The sequence below is a fragment of the Alligator sinensis genome, unplaced genomic scaffold (assembly GCF_000455745.1).
Source record: "Alligator sinensis unplaced genomic scaffold, ASM45574v1 scaffold250_1, whole genome shotgun sequence".
NCBI lineage: Eukaryota > Metazoa > Chordata > Crocodylia > Alligatoridae > Alligator > Alligator sinensis.
In genome coordinates, this window is record NW_005841888.1 from 3,809,486 (window position 1) to 3,824,899 (window position 15,414).

The 15,414-nt window shown below is 44.5% G+C and overlaps 1 protein-coding gene across 1 annotated transcript in view; it reads right to left on the reverse strand.

The window, feature by feature from the left end:
* Window positions 1–778: 778 nt before the first annotated feature.
* Window positions 779–15,414, reverse strand: part of PRTG (protogenin) — a 160,851-nt gene continuing 146,215 nt past the window's right edge. Inside the window, exons 14-21 of the mRNA XM_006017983.3 lie at window positions 15,059–15,245; window positions 13,663–13,790; window positions 12,613–12,783; window positions 9,719–9,901; window positions 8,203–8,323; window positions 6,658–6,823; window positions 5,731–5,835; window positions 779–2,080 (exon numbers count right to left, since the gene is read on the reverse strand). Of these exons, the coding sequence (XP_006018045.1) occupies window positions 1,694–2,080; window positions 5,731–5,835; window positions 6,658–6,823; window positions 8,203–8,323; window positions 9,719–9,901; window positions 12,613–12,783; window positions 13,663–13,790; window positions 15,059–15,245 (1,448 nt within the window). The 3' untranslated portion in view covers window positions 779–1,693. The remainder of the gene's footprint in view (window positions 2,081–5,730; window positions 5,836–6,657; window positions 6,824–8,202; window positions 8,324–9,718; window positions 9,902–12,612; window positions 12,784–13,662; window positions 13,791–15,058; window positions 15,246–15,414) is intronic.

Below are 15,414 nucleotides of genomic sequence, written 5' to 3' on the forward strand. Positions count from 1 at the left end.
GCTCAAAAGTAACAAACTGTTCCCTGAGTACAGGAAAAAAAATAACACTAGAATAACTTTAAAAGGAGGTAGTATAAAACAGGAATTGTATGGGTACAAGGCAGTAGCAACATTCACCCTTTCACAAACTCTTCAGCTAAAGCTCTGGCTTTTTCACTGTCACTGGGCGCATCTACATGAGATGTTTATTGTACAGTAGCCTTATAACACTGCGCGGTAGTGTGCCGGTCAAAAACCGCGCTAATATGCTACTGTGCAGTAAGCGTCACAAAAAACCTGTGCACACCGGCGCGACTGCACAGTAACTGTAGCTACTGCTTATTTAGTTGGTACTTCATTAAGCAAGTACTAAACTAAATGCACAGTAACTACTGCGCATTAATGAACATGTAGTTGCACCTACTAAGACCCAATTAAGAATTTTAGATTGGCATGTGGGTAAAGTCACTCCCTGAGCTAATTTTTTTCACTGATAGCATCCTAGACGAGGCAACAAATAGGACTGCATTTTAACAACGGCTCTGAGACATGCTGCAGTGCTACAAACACTTATTGGCACTCAAACACTAGGTAAAAATGAACTATGGATGCTAACCTGACAATACAATTTATCCATAAGTTCTAAGCAGCATTTAAGGCAACTTTTTGTACTCCGAAGCAACTTTATGAATATTAAGAAGGCATAAGGCAAAGCAGTAATTTTATAATATATAATGAAAGGCACCGTTGCTATGAAGTACTAGGGTACTGGAATATTTAGCATTACTGTCTATTGTGTGTATTCTTTTAGACATTTTTCACTTTGTTCCAAGCTGACTGGAAAGCTGAATTCTAATTCATTTCACTAAGCTTTCTAGCATTTAATCTCCAATAAAGGGGCAATGTTATAATTTTGTAGGGAACCCAGCATATCCTAGGGCCCTATGAATGTAGTATACATCCTGAAAGCAATGGCTGGAACAAGATTGTATGGAAAAGGCACTGTCCTAGGCAGACTGGGGCTTTTGTGGCTATAACAATCAAAAGGCCCAAAAGGCATGTCCAGTTACTTTTTAAAAACTTGTTATGGGTATCTACTGTATCTTTTAAAGAATATACTCCATTAATCCCATACTGATGCATAACAGTCCTATTATTTTCCTCATTTAAATCTTAGGTCCATGGAGTTGATTCATATTTTATCCTCCCAGGGTTCCCTCTTTTTAAAGTCAGAGCTTCAGCTAAACAGTTGTTCATCTACCTATACAACTCCTTTGATCACTCATGCACACGCACACAAAAACACACACACACAGCCAAAAAAGAAAAAAAAAAACTACTAGGAAGTATCATCTGTTATGTAGCTGAAACCAACTATAAACAAAAATGAGGTAAAGCAGTTGTTCAGAGTTCACCACTTGGCAAACTGAGGTAGATAGTCAGCAAAGGGGCCAACAGCCTTCCCTTTGCTCCAGTGATAATTTTTTTACTCTGGTCAGAAATCTTCACTGTCCTTTCACATTGTTACCCATTGAACATTCAAAATGAGTGAGTTTAAAAAAAATACAAACAAAACCAAAACACATTCACCAGAAATATGGGATCACCTGATGGGTTGTCAGGCTTCCCACAATAAACTTTGGCTCCCTGTTCATTGTCCTTCGAACAGACATACACAGCAAGGATGTCTGGCATTTCTATCAGGATGGGTATGTCAATTTTGTGCCGTGGACTGTTTCTGAAGAGATGAGGTAGGACTGTGATCAGTAGCTAATGGCACAGGAGGCTCTCTGCAGTTACTCAAGACAGGGTTCACATTCACACCTGAGTCACTGCCTACAAAAGAACCAGACGTGGGTGGGGTGGTACTTATAACTGAAGAAAGATGTATTTCATCGTTGGACTCATGTGAGAATCTTCCAGAGTCTCCTGTCTCATGGCTTCCTTCGCTGTTTGCTGAATGCTCTGTATCAGCTACAATACTGAATGGCACCTGGAAATTAGATTGCTGGCCTGGGGAATTGGGGGAGTCATCTTCACTGAGGAGCACAGTAGTGCCTGGCTGATATAAGCACACAGCTTGGACAAATCTTCTTTGAGGCTGGATAAAAACAAGGGGAGAAAGTGGTCACTCAACTTTGGTTACACAGAGACAATGAAGAACTTTTTGTTGAATTCCTTGCCCCATTTGGCTGAAGTATCTATAACAGCACTAGCAGGGAACAATAACCTGCAAATACCTTCTAAAGGGGAGGATGAAATGGTACAATCTCAAGTCTCTCTAATGTTTCCTTTCCAGTACGAGGTGAAATAGTCCCTTCTAGCTAACCACACATAACTGAGGCTGATTTTCATTGAGGATCCTGTCTGATTTTTATAAATTACATTTGTGTATCCCCCCCACCCAGATCCTCTTTCATGTAACATTCACAGGGTGGCAGTAAATATTTTGCTCAAAGATGCAATAGCAATATGCTTCCCAACTTTGGACAAGCTTTAGCTTGAAGGGTAGGTATAAGAACATGAATTTATGGAGAATCCCATATTTCTTGACTATGAAAGAATATGCAAGTCACGATTCAATAAGCATAATGAGCCAGATCCTCAAGTATAAACTGGCATGGCTACGTGGATTTACATTAGCTGGGGCTTTGGTCTAGTGACTTGACTATTTTACACTCTGTTTTATCCCAAGAAGTATAGTCAGAGCACCATCAGAGGAGCTATTCATTCCTGACTTCCAGTCCTAGCTCTAATTCTATGGTATTTACCTGAATACAAGATGAGATTTTTCCCCCCAATCAGCATAAGGAGAAAAGCCCCTCATCTCAGATGCACGTACAAAATGGAGGAGGGGGCAGGCGGCTGCTGCAGCTCTGACTCTGGCCCTGAGCAGCCTCTTGCCCCTGCTCCATTTCTCCTCTGCAGCTTTTGTTCAACCCCCACACTTCCTTTCAGGTCAGCTTCAATTGGGTTCCCTTCCTGGCATGGAGCACATGGAAACTGTCCCCTGCCCAGCCAATCAGTGCTGGGGCCCAGGGCAGAGCCAAGATCTGCTACCTGCATGCCCCTGCCCAAGGAACTGGTGCCCATTGCAGGGGCACACAGGTAGCAGATTTGGTTGTCCCGGGCCCTAGCACTGGCCCCGCGTTGTCTCCACGGAGACTGGCCAGGACGTGCACAGGTGGGGCACCTGACTGGGTGGATGGGATGGGGTTGCAAGCAGGTGGGGAGCAGCATCCATGAGCGGGACAGGTGGGCAGGGCTGGGGCTGGCATCAGGATCGCGGGGCTGTGATAGTGCAGGGGCCAGGGCTTGAGGCAGAGCTGCGATCCACTTACAGCACAACCCTGCCCGTGAAACTGGCACTTGTCAAAGGGATGTGCAGGCAGAGGATCATGGCTCTGCCCTGCGCCCCAGCCCTGTGCTGGCACCGTCCTAGTCCCAGCCCCAGTCCCACCCTGCTCCCTGACGCTGCTCCCCGACTTCCCCTGGCCTCATCCCATCCACTTAGCTGAGCACACCCTTTTCGTGCAGTTCCCGGGCCAGTCTCCATGGAGACCCCACCCACCTGCTCTGTCCAGTGTCCCAGACAGTGGGTGAGGGGCAGACAGGCCGGGGTGCCTGGGCAGTGGGGCTAGGGCCGGCAGCAGCAGTGGAGACTGGCAATGTCAGCTGGAAGGAACCGCCTCTGCGGGGGCTGCCAGGAAGTGAGTCTGGCTGGCACAAATCCTCAAGTATAAACTGGCATGGCTACGTGGATTTACATTAGCTGGGGCTTTGGTCTAGTGACTTGACTATTTTACACTCTGTTTTATCCCAAGAAGTATAGTCAGAGCACCATCAGAGGAGCTATTCATTCCTGACTTCCAGTCCTAGCTCTAATTCTATGGTATTTACCTGAATACAAGATGAGATTTTTCCCCCCAATCAGCATAAGGAGAAAAGCCCCTCATCTCAGATGCACGTACAAAATGGAGGAGGGGGCAGGCGGCTGCTGCAGCTCTGACTCTGGCCCTGAGCAGCCTCTTGCCCCTGCTCCATTTCTCCTCTGCAGCTTTTGTTCAACCCCCACACTTCCTTTCAGGTCAGCTTCAATTGGGTTCCCTTCCTGGCATGGAGCACATGGAAACTGTCCCCTGCCCAGCCAATCAGTGCTGGGGCCCAGGGCAGAGCCAAGATCTGCTACCTGCATGCCCCTGCCCAAGGAACTGGTGCCCATTGCAGGGGCACACAGGTAGCAGATTTGGTTGTCCCGGGCCCTAGCACTGGCCCCGCGTTGTCTCCACGGAGACTGGCCAGGACGTGCACAGGTGGGGCACCTGACTGGGTGGATGGGATGGGGTTGCAAGCAGGTGGGGAGCAGCATCCATGAGCGGGACAGGTGGGCAGGGCTGGGGCTGGCATCAGGATCGCGGGGCTGTGATAGTGCAGGGGCCAGGGCTTGAGGCAGAGCTGCGATCCACTTACAGCACAACCCTGCCCGTGAAACTGGCACTTGTCAAAGGGATGTGCAGGCAGAGGATCATGGCTCTGCCCTGCGCCCCAGCCCTGTGCTGGCACCGTCCTAGTCCCAGCCCCAGTCCCACCCTGCTCCCTGACGCTGCTCCCCGACTTCCCCTGGCCTCATCCCATCCACTTAGCTGAGCACACCCTTTTCGTGCAGTTCCCGGGCCAGTCTCCATGGAGACCCCACCCACCTGCTCTGTCCAGTGTCCCAGACAGTGGGTGAGGGGCAGACAGGCCGGGGTGCCTGGGCAGTGGGGCTAGGGCCGGCAGCAGCAGTGGAGACTGGCAATGTCAGCTGGAAGGAACCGCCTCTGCGGGGGCTGCCAGGAAGTGAGTCTGGCTGCCACAATGCCCCAACCCAGCTGCACACTGGGGGGTGGTAGGACCAGCCACATGCACCATGGCTCTAGCTGCCCCCCACACCTGGATCAAGGGACCTGTTCTGGGCTGGACAAAATCCTTTGGTGAGCCAGATCTGGCCTGTGGGCCGTATTTGCCTATCCCTGGTCTAACAGTAAGGGGAAGGGTGCAAGAGGCAGAGAATGGCAAGTAGGGAGAGGGGAGCAAACAGAGGCTGTGGGGAAGTGAGGGTGAGGGGGGTGCTAGTGGCAGAGGGATAAGGGCAGGAAGGCTGCAGGGGGAAGAAGTGGGGGATGCAGAGGGCAAGGGGTCCCCTGAGCCCCCACCCTCGGCAGCCACCTGATCCTCCCAGCCACTATTTTCCCTGCTGTAGCAGTGGGGAGGATGAATTTAAGATAACCCTCCAATAATTAGATTCTATACCTGGGAAATTTTAACAAATGTATAAATCAGGGTCTACTTAGATTCAAGTAACTACAGTAATTTCCTCCTGTACACATAGAGATATTACTACTTATTTACCAACCATTTTCAGGATAGCGAGAGGATTATTTAATTTCATCTATCGAGCACTTTGCAGCTACAATGTAGAAAATCTTTTACTCGTTCACAAAGTGCAACCAATTTTAGCTTAAGCAGAACAACTGCTTAACTGTATAGAGCAACATTGCACAGCAGTTTAGGAGAGGAAATAAAAAATAAATTCTCCACTTGAATTTATAAGAAGATAGAATACCATCATCACGAAGGTTTAGAAATCATTCTTATGAAAGCTAACCTATACCTAATGTGTTTAAATAACTACAAGTCTAACCCTCCTTTCTGGTAACAATATAACATTATCCTAGGGCTTGCCTGTTCACACTCATTTGGGTAGGTTACCTCCTCCGCCTTCACCTTCTTTGAATCTTGGAAGAATAGCCACCTTTTCTTGTAGCTGGTCTTTGTGACAGGGCCATAACTGTTAATAATCAGATCGGTCCCCCCCTAAAACAGAGACAGAGTATATTGTTTTATTAAACCATACTGGTAAGAGGTTTTTAAAAAAAAAGTACAGCTCACTGGTCACACATCCTGTTTATTCCCATTAGCAGCTCAGGAATGACAAAGGGACTGAATTAAGTCTGTCCACTCATTTGCTTTCTGTGGTCTAATATGCACAAAATGCCCAAGCACAATTGCTTTCCCTGTGCCTTTGATACCTGGAATTCCTCCATCCAAGCTCTACATCATAAACAGAAACATCAGAGCAGCTGATATGTGGCAAGTTCAACCTACCCTTTTAACCTGCTATAATTTGTTCATCTGTCCATAACTTAACAGCTATATAAGTAATGCTGGTTAGGGTATTGAACTTAGTGGGACTTAAGATTTGTTTACAAACCCTCTCTCTCCCTGTCACTGGATGTCTACAATAGAACTCATGAGACACCTAGGCTGCAACCAGACAAGCACAGACATGTGGTATGCAGCACCGCACCATAATGTGCGGTGCTGCATATGAAACAAATGTCCATGTTCATCTGGATGTGTCCCTAAAGGGACAGGGCATTTTGAGCTATAGACTCTCACCCTCACATATTGCTAAAGTCAGAACCTGGCACTCTTTAGCACACAGCATACGTATTCAGGCAGACTTTACGCAGTTTAGCAATGCCATTGCATTGCAATAGTTGAGGTTGTCCCACTTCTGAATGCTGATTATTGCTATTGATGAACATATTTCAATGAAGGAAGAAGGTCACAAAGTCTGTCAATTGTTTCCATAGTAATATTTCTACCTTAGAAGCAAAATGAGGCTCACATTACCTTAGCATCAAGGAAGTTGTTCCCCACTATCATTGGCAGTAAGGATTCTTCATTCTCTGCAATTCCTTCAATACTCTTCCCTGCCTCATTAGCACTGGCTAACAAGATGCTGGTATGTGATAGCTGGTCACTACCTTGCTGCACAGGTTTAGGAGCAGATGTTTTCCTGTGCAATATTAATCAGGAATATAATTGGCCCATGGAAGAAATACATAAGATCAATTTACAATAACACCATATTCCCCTAGTAAACCACAATGTGCAGGCTCTGAGTTTATAATGAAAGAACATTTCCTATGATTAATAACATTATCTAGGAAGAATAAACAGTTAAGAGAACAAGGCTGTTCTGGTACCCAAGTATGGCTAAAAACAACCCTCTCCTAAACTGTGGGATAAAAAATAGTCTAAGGGTCTCCTGGGCCAAACAGCCCATTGGAGCAGCATGATTAAAGTGCATCAGTGTCTATAGCCAATTGCACAGAAAGAAGTGACGCAGTTAGTATTATATCTGACTGCCTTTGACACTCCAGCACAAATCATTAGGTACCTACTTACAGTTGGGGTGCCTAGAGGGAGTCTTTGATGTCAGTTTGGAATCATACTCAAACTTGCATCTCTAGAACTGTAGTGAGGCACCTTAACTACTCTCTCACTGCAGTCTGGCTCTACTGTGAGAAAAGCATGAGATCATTTATGCTCAACTGGAACACTTCATAAAAAAGCAGAGTAACTTAAAAATCCCCAAGCTCCAAACTTGCGGGCCTAATTCACACAGCAGTTAATGATATGGGCTGGAGAGTGACCTCCACCCGCGCATAGTTTCATAGTTGGTAGGGCCGGAAGGGACCTGAGCAGATCATCAAGTCCAACCCCCTGCCATGGCAGGAAAAAGTACTGGGGTCAAACGACCCCAGCAAGGTGTTCATCTAACCTCTTCTTAAAGACCCCCAGGGTAGGAGCCAGCACCACTTCGCTTGGAAGTTGGTTCCAGGTCCTAGCCACCCTGTGAAGTCGTGCCTCCTGATGTCTAGTCCGAATCTACCCTCTGCCAGCTTGTGACCGTTGTGCAAAGCAACTGAAGCAAATATAACTGAAGTCCACTTCTGAGTTCTTTATAACCCGAGTTTGCAGGAGCTCCTCCCCAGGAATACTGTGGGGTTGAGTCTCTGTTGACTGGGACTGGGCAGGCTACAATGTAGATCAGGGGGAGCTGCTGAAAAATATTGCAGAGACATCTCTGAATCATGGGGATTTCCATTTGAAAATATGATTACTAACTAGATTACTAACTCTTCAAGCAGCATTAACTCCTCTCTGTGCCTCCTACCCCCTCCATTACAGAAAGGAGCTAGGTAAAGGACGGGGACAGAAACATGGCACCTGGAATGATACTCATCAATGGTACGACCGTGTAAAGTGAGGCTGAACACTTTGTGGTAGGAGAGTACACTCTCAGATGGAATGAGAGGTCTCTGACTGCCTGGTTTCACAAAGGAGCAGTACTTTTAGAAAGTACTTACATCTTCCACAATGAAAACTTACCTGGCTTTACTGCGGTAAATCAAAATCAGGATGCAGATAAGAATACAGGTCAGGGCTATACACACTCCAACAACAATGCCAGTCATTGATTTCTGGTCCAAGTGATAATAGCCAGAATAAGCTGCATTATAAAAAGAGTCACACGGCACTTAGACTTAGAGTCACCCCTTATGTATTCCTGAGAATAAATGCAGTTACAGCCACAGTAATATTGACATTTTTCCTTTAAACACTCTTTTGCAGATCTTTGCTATTATACATTTTTACATTTCTGTTGGAACAAACACTTTGAATATTAGGCTTATGAAATTCGAGCTTTTTAACTTTGGTGGTTTCATTAACTTGTTTTTCATTTGGTTATCATACGCATATTAGACTAAGTCCTAAGGCCCTAACGATTTTTATTCAGTGTTTTCTCTGGGAAAACTGTCACCGACTTTCAGGGGCAGGAGAGAATTGATTGAGATCCTCTATTTTCTGGCTCACTAAAGGCAAAATATCAAAAAGGTTAGCACACACAGACATCTCTGAAAAATTACCAGCTTTTTCATTTTAATAGTTTTAGAATAATCTACTAAATGTAGATTAACTCATCCAGGTAAATGTCTACTCAGTGACAGAAGAGGGCAACTTTGTAGCTCTGTTCCTGTATTGAGAAGTTACTGAAACAATCTTCAGCTGTAACGCATCTAGGCAGGTTTCCAGTGGGAGAACCGTAAGAGGAATGCCATCCTAGGCAAAGACAAATGAAGGTAAGCAATGACTCATAGGTCCAAAGAACTGAGAACCAGATTCCATTTCCACGCAGCTGCTTGGGAAGCCATCTTGTTTCCGAGATAGTCTCTTATCCTAATGGACTCCATGACATTAACGTCTCATGTTAAATAAAAGTCATCCCTGACTAGCAAAGTACAAGTAAATATGCTGATAATTAAGCAAATGGCATTCAGGACAAGGATAATTTCAACTCTACATTGTCTTTGAACTGAGAAAAACTGAAACCAGAAACTGTATGGACTGGGGCACAAAATTCCAAAGGTTCTCTAAGTGGAAAGGCTGCCTCACACCAAAAGCCTGAGCTGGTCCAGGAAACAGTCACTGGATGACACCAGTCGCAGGTCTTTTCTTTGGTAGCTTTTAATATTCTAATATTATTAAAGCCTTAGTCTGTCTGTCCATAGTGCTTTATTTGCACTCTTGGATGTCTGAAACAACCAATCAGAGTGCTCCAACAGCATTCCGGACAGGAGGTAGCGCACACCACCATGACAGCAGGGACCAGGGGGGGGTGAAGCCAGCAGCACTGACCTCATGTCCCACCCCCCTCACCCCCCGCCAGTGGCACGGAGTACTGGCTGAGGGGACAGAGGAGACAGCAAGGCAAGGTTCCCCGACCTTGTTCTGGGAGACGGCAGCGGCACAGGGTGGTGGGTGGCAGCGTTCTGTTCCTGCTGCACCCCCCCCCCATCATTTCTGATGGGCAATTGGCTAGTATTAGATAAACACTATTACTGACCTGTGGCATCTGCCGAATCTAAACGTTTAGGTCTCTGATTGGACTCTGATGTCTCCTTTGGCAGGACAGCAAGTTCCACTGCATTCGAAAAAGGTCCTTCTCCCACCTCATTGGATGCTGCTATTTTAACAAGGTAGACATTACCAGCCACAAGATTCTCCAGCAAAGCCATAGTTATTGCTCCTATTAAAAGATTTTATTAAAAATAAATATCAGTTAGGCAAATAATGTAGAAACTTACTGAAATCTAGATATAAGAAGAGATTTAGCTCCTTTGAATCTTGTTTGGAAAAGAGAGCACAGCATTCATATTCTCATTAGCAATTAATAGCATACAAGTACCTGCCTCCCAGCTGCTGCTTTCCTCAATACTTGCCCCCCCTGCCATTGCTCTCCCAATGCAGAGTTGGGAGGCATGAATTTAAGACAACTCTCTGATATACATGGATTTACATGAATGGAATTCCATACATGGAATTACATAAATATTGGGAGGGTCATCTTAAATTTGAAGTAGTCTTGGATTTGGCTAAATATGGTAATTACAGGGTATTTAAACAAGGCACCTAAGAAAAATATTACAGGGAATATCTCTCACATGCAGGCAAAGAACAGATTAAACTATAAATAGGATTGCAGTCCTTTTACTGGCAGAGCCCCCATTAAAACTGAGGAGAATTTTGCCTGCATAAGAACTGAATGGTTGCTTAAAGTTCCAATTACCTTTTAAAAGCTAATTCTTCTCTGTGCCAGTGTATGTACATTATTTTTCTTTCCAAAATGATGACTACTTTATGATTGATCTATCCCTATTCTTCAACTTCCAAGAAGTCAATCCAAACCATTCAAATCAGTTTCAGAGGTCACCATTTATAGTATGATGGGAATGTATGAAATACAAGGTCATTTTGTGTAAGGAAAGATAATACAGTTGGAAAAAAAGGAAAATACATCAAAAGTTACTTCAGCTCTTCCATATATAAACAAAACTCCATAAACATCTGTTAGCTAAAGTCATCTGAAGTAAAATGTGAGTTATCTGGAACCAAAGGAACTGTAACATTTAGCACAAGTAAGGGCAACAAAAGGTCAGCTTGCATTAGAGCTTCTTTCCCACCAGCTTCTTTCAAATCAATTTTATCGGTAAAATAACTAAGCTGTTTGTGCTGATTTACAGCACAAGCATGTTAAGGCTGCAACTTTTGATCCACTTAAAGAGAGCTTGGAAACGGGAAGGGGGAAAAGGAAGATACTTCACACTGCAAATCAGCAACAAATTATAGTGGTCTTTCAAACTCTGCTCTTGTTGGCCCCAGATCAGTAAAAATAAAGGTTTTCTTCAATGTGACAGAATGGCTAAATATCCTCAGAATCACTTAATATATATCTGTGAAGCCTGAGGAAGAACTTAATCTTTTTAACATCTGGGAATCTTCCACCTAAGGCTAGCATGGAAGTAAATTAGTGACAGGCCTTACCTTTGACTAGCTCTTCTCAACAAAATTAACATATTGAAAAAAAAAATCTTACTATTACAAATTTCCTGCCAAAGAACTTCCCAACCTTCCCTCTGTATTCCCCTCAAATTTGTATCACAAGTCTACTTTATTTATACTTTAACTAGCAACAGACAAATAATATTCCACTACTGAGGTTTCCATGAAGACAAGCCATTTTTATAAATGGCTCTCATCTCCCCATATTCTCAACAGGGCTGTGTCCGTCTCCTGAAGAAGCATCCATCATCATTGAGGTAAACTTGGCTTTACAATCAGTGAGGACAATGAGATGTGACAACCATTTACAAGAGGACTATTTTTTCCAAGTTTCTTGAGGGGGAACAAGAAAACTTCTGGTCATAGGTGATTGGTGAGGAGGGTGTGTGTTGAGGGGCGGGGGCGGGCATGTGTCCCCCTGACAGTGCCACCCCCACCAGCGGTGGCTTATGCGAGTGCTTGCCAGCCCTGTCCCCAACACTGGCTTCTGTGGGTGCCCCACCAGGCTCAGGAGGCACCAAGGACTAGCTATATACCAGTTATTTGAGGTTCCAATGGTAGAGAGGGGCAACATGAAAAACCAGAAAACTTGATGTTTGGATGGCACACTAAGCTCACAGAGGGGAAAAACAGCTTACAGTGTTTATAAATAAAACCTGGACAAATTAGATCTATAGTCAATGAAAGACAAACAAAGGACCTGCCATGCCATATTCATAAAAGCACTTTTATGAGCAATACAGTATTCAGGAGACCTGCAGGACTACCCTGAAAAACAAACTCCACTACCATCGCTACAGTGGAACTAAAATTAAATCAGGTGTCACTGGATTTATGGAGCGTTTCAATTTATTTGAACCAGCTGAGCTGTGAAGCAGTAGAGAGCTCCTCTTTACCAGTTTTAAGTGTTTACCCACCACAAAGCAGCAAATGATTCTCATCCAAATATCACAGCAGAACTATCAAGGTATTCCCATGAACATCCGTAGCACTTTGTTTTTCTTGCTCATACACAGGGATTCACAATAGAAGTGGGCTGCACAGCAACTCCTTTAATCTTGCAGGTTCCCCTACTCCCCCTTCCCTGCTGCTGATTGGCTGAGGGGCCCTGGTGGCCTTGTTGATTGTTGCTGACTGGCTGGGAGGCAAAAACAGCACCATTTTAAAAATCATGGTTTCTGCCTCCCTTCTGATCAGGAGTGAGTGGCAGGGCCCCTCTGCCAAATCGGCAGTGGGGAGGTGCACAGAGAAACCTGCAAAATTAAAGGAGCTGCCACCCAGCCCACTTCCACTGTGAATTCAGTAGGTCCCTCCTCATATAGGATGTTTTGTTATTTCTACTTCTGTTGAACGGTTATCATTGCTTTTCCAACCCTAGAACTAATAGTTACAGTTTACCTTCTTTGTGTAGCACTTGCCATTCTCCAGCAATCCAAGCCTTTCTGGATGCATAGAGGATAGTATAGCGAGTAACAACAGTTTCAGGACCATCAGGGGGCTTCCAGGAAACCAAAGCAGTATCATCTTCTATCAAAGTCACCTTCACTCCAACTGGAGGGCCAGATGGAGCTGCAAGAACAGGAACACTATTATTATGGTTATTAATTCACATACACTGAGCTATTTTACAAAAAAAATTTGCAAATCCTAATGTCACTCTTAATGGCTACAGTTAACTCCCAAGTAAACAGCTGGGAAAACACACACTGCTGTCCTCAAAAGATACTTTCTTTTCAACTCCAATTTGAGTTTACCATTTTATGGAATCATATTTGGATCACTGAAATCAAATTACTAAAATCATGATTTTTGTTTCAAGTCCAATGTAAACTGTTATTTATAAACAGATCAGCAATTCCCATTAATATGAGCATCCCCGACTGCAACACTTAGGACATGAAACTGAATTCATTATAGATGTTCATAGCCCAAGCTGCCAGAAATGTGAATTGAGAAATAAGCTGCTAAAGCAATAAAAAAGAAACTGGATTTTTAACATCTCTGCAGTTTTTATAAATTTAAGTTTTGGGTACACAGAAAAAGATTTTTTTTATATATGGGTTAAAAATGACAGTGTCCCTTTAGCATGCTATTTTTAAGTTCTTATTAATGGTGTTATAATTTAAATGTCATTTGCAGAGGAAGCAAGTTTTGTTTTGTGCACTATTAGCTACAGCTTCTCTGTCAAAATGTATATGCAGTTTCACAGCTCTAAAGGTATGTGGCTTATCCTTCTCACTGCTTTTCTGTACTTCCTCACTAAAGAGAAACAAATATCAAAATAACTTGGGAAAGTATTGAAAACAAAATTCCACACACCACTTAAGAAAATAGTAGTAGTAGTAGTAGTAATAATAATAATAATAATAATAATAATAATAGAGGGCAACAAACATGAAAACTATTTTTAAAACAGCATCAGAACTGACTCTTTCCTAATGTTCTTACCTTCTGGAAGTGTGGTATGGTAAACTACAGGACTCCAGGGACTAGACAGCTGATCCACATGCAATCGAACTGCAAACTCATACATTGTTTTTGGCTCTAGACCTTGTACCAGCATGTGAGTTTCTGACCTATAAAGATGAATAAAAAACCCATGTAAGTGAAAACATGGTTGATTAGCTCATCCAGATGAACCTCTGGGGTCACCAAGTGTGCCAATGACTGATGCTTATCAGTTCAACCCTGCCACGATAGGAACATGTCTGAAGGCCAGCTAGTACACAGCGTCCCCACCCCATCGAGTTGGAGAGGTAACGTTTAGAGAGAATCCCCTCCCTCGGCACTTCTCAGTGATGTGTGGACTGTCCTCACAGAAGACAACTCCTGCCACACAACTGGCTCTAATTCCCACTCTGCTGTACAGGTTGCTTAACATAATGCTACAATACCTCTGTGCACTTAGAGATGCTCTAAAATCCACAGAATAGCAGAATCAGGCCTTAAATCTAAGGAACCCTGGCTTCCAATCCTGTGATCAGATAAAAAGACCATGTATTATCCTCACCCAGTTCATCTATGAATGAAACATCCCTTTCACTCCTTTATGGTCTTCCAAGTCTCTCTCTTCAGATGGAGAACAGCTTAAACTTTACATGGCTCAAAAGCACAAACTCATCCCATTGATCTGGCTATACCACAGAGCAGGGCTGCCCAACTTCTACGTGGCTGGAAGGCTACATGCCTTGTGAACTGAGCAGTGAGGGCTGCATGTCACACAGGCCACACCAGCGTAAACAATAGGATGTCTGAGCCGCACACCACATAGGTGACCCCCCCTACACCTAGGCCCCCACTCATCTCTCTGGCTGTGACACCCTCACTACACCACACTGCACAGGCACCCACAGCCACACACTACCCCAGTACCACAGGGCATGCTGTGCCACCCTGCCCACTGAGGTAGGGGAGGGAATTGGAAGCCAGAGGTGGGAGGGGAAGCCTGGAGACCCTGGTTGCTGCTGAAGCAGCCAGAGCAATGGGAGCAGCGGCCCTGAAGGAACCAAGGGGCTCCAAATTAACCTCTCACTGGCTGCATGTAGCACCCAGGCTACCAGTTGGACAGCCCTGTCATAGAGCAGGGCTAGAACTGGATGCCCTGTCCTTTGTGATGGCAGAATGTAGTGAGGTAATCCTGAGCGTCAAAGAAGAAGAGCTAAAGCAGTCTAACAGCACCTCCTGACAACCTACAAGTTAGAACAGGCAGCAGCACTGTCCCAACAGGTGGAGATAAGGTGTTCCAGTAGGTGGTAATTAAAAGATGCAGGAAGATGGGAAAGAGAAAAGAAAGCAAGGCATTTGGGAATGAGGAACTAAGAATAATTAGCCAAATTGTACATACGTTTGAAGGTAGAGGACTAGAGATGCATTCTGCAGCCCCACGGGGTTACAACGGATGGTGTAATTGACAACTTGCGCAGACGTGAACGCAGGTTTTCCCCAGTGGAGGAAGATAGAAGATGAAGTGTTAGCTTTGGCATACAGGTGGTGGGGCGGTGGTGGTGGTGGTACCATACGATCACGGACAGCTATTTAACACAAAGGAAACAAGATTTATTTAATGAATGAAGTACAAATGTTGGCAGGATTAAGAGAGAGGTCTGAATTGGTAAGACTGGCTCCAGATCTGGCCTTTTGCAAGGTTAGATGCTGTTCAGAGCTAGGAATTTGGTTCAGGTTATTAAAGACCTCTAGGGA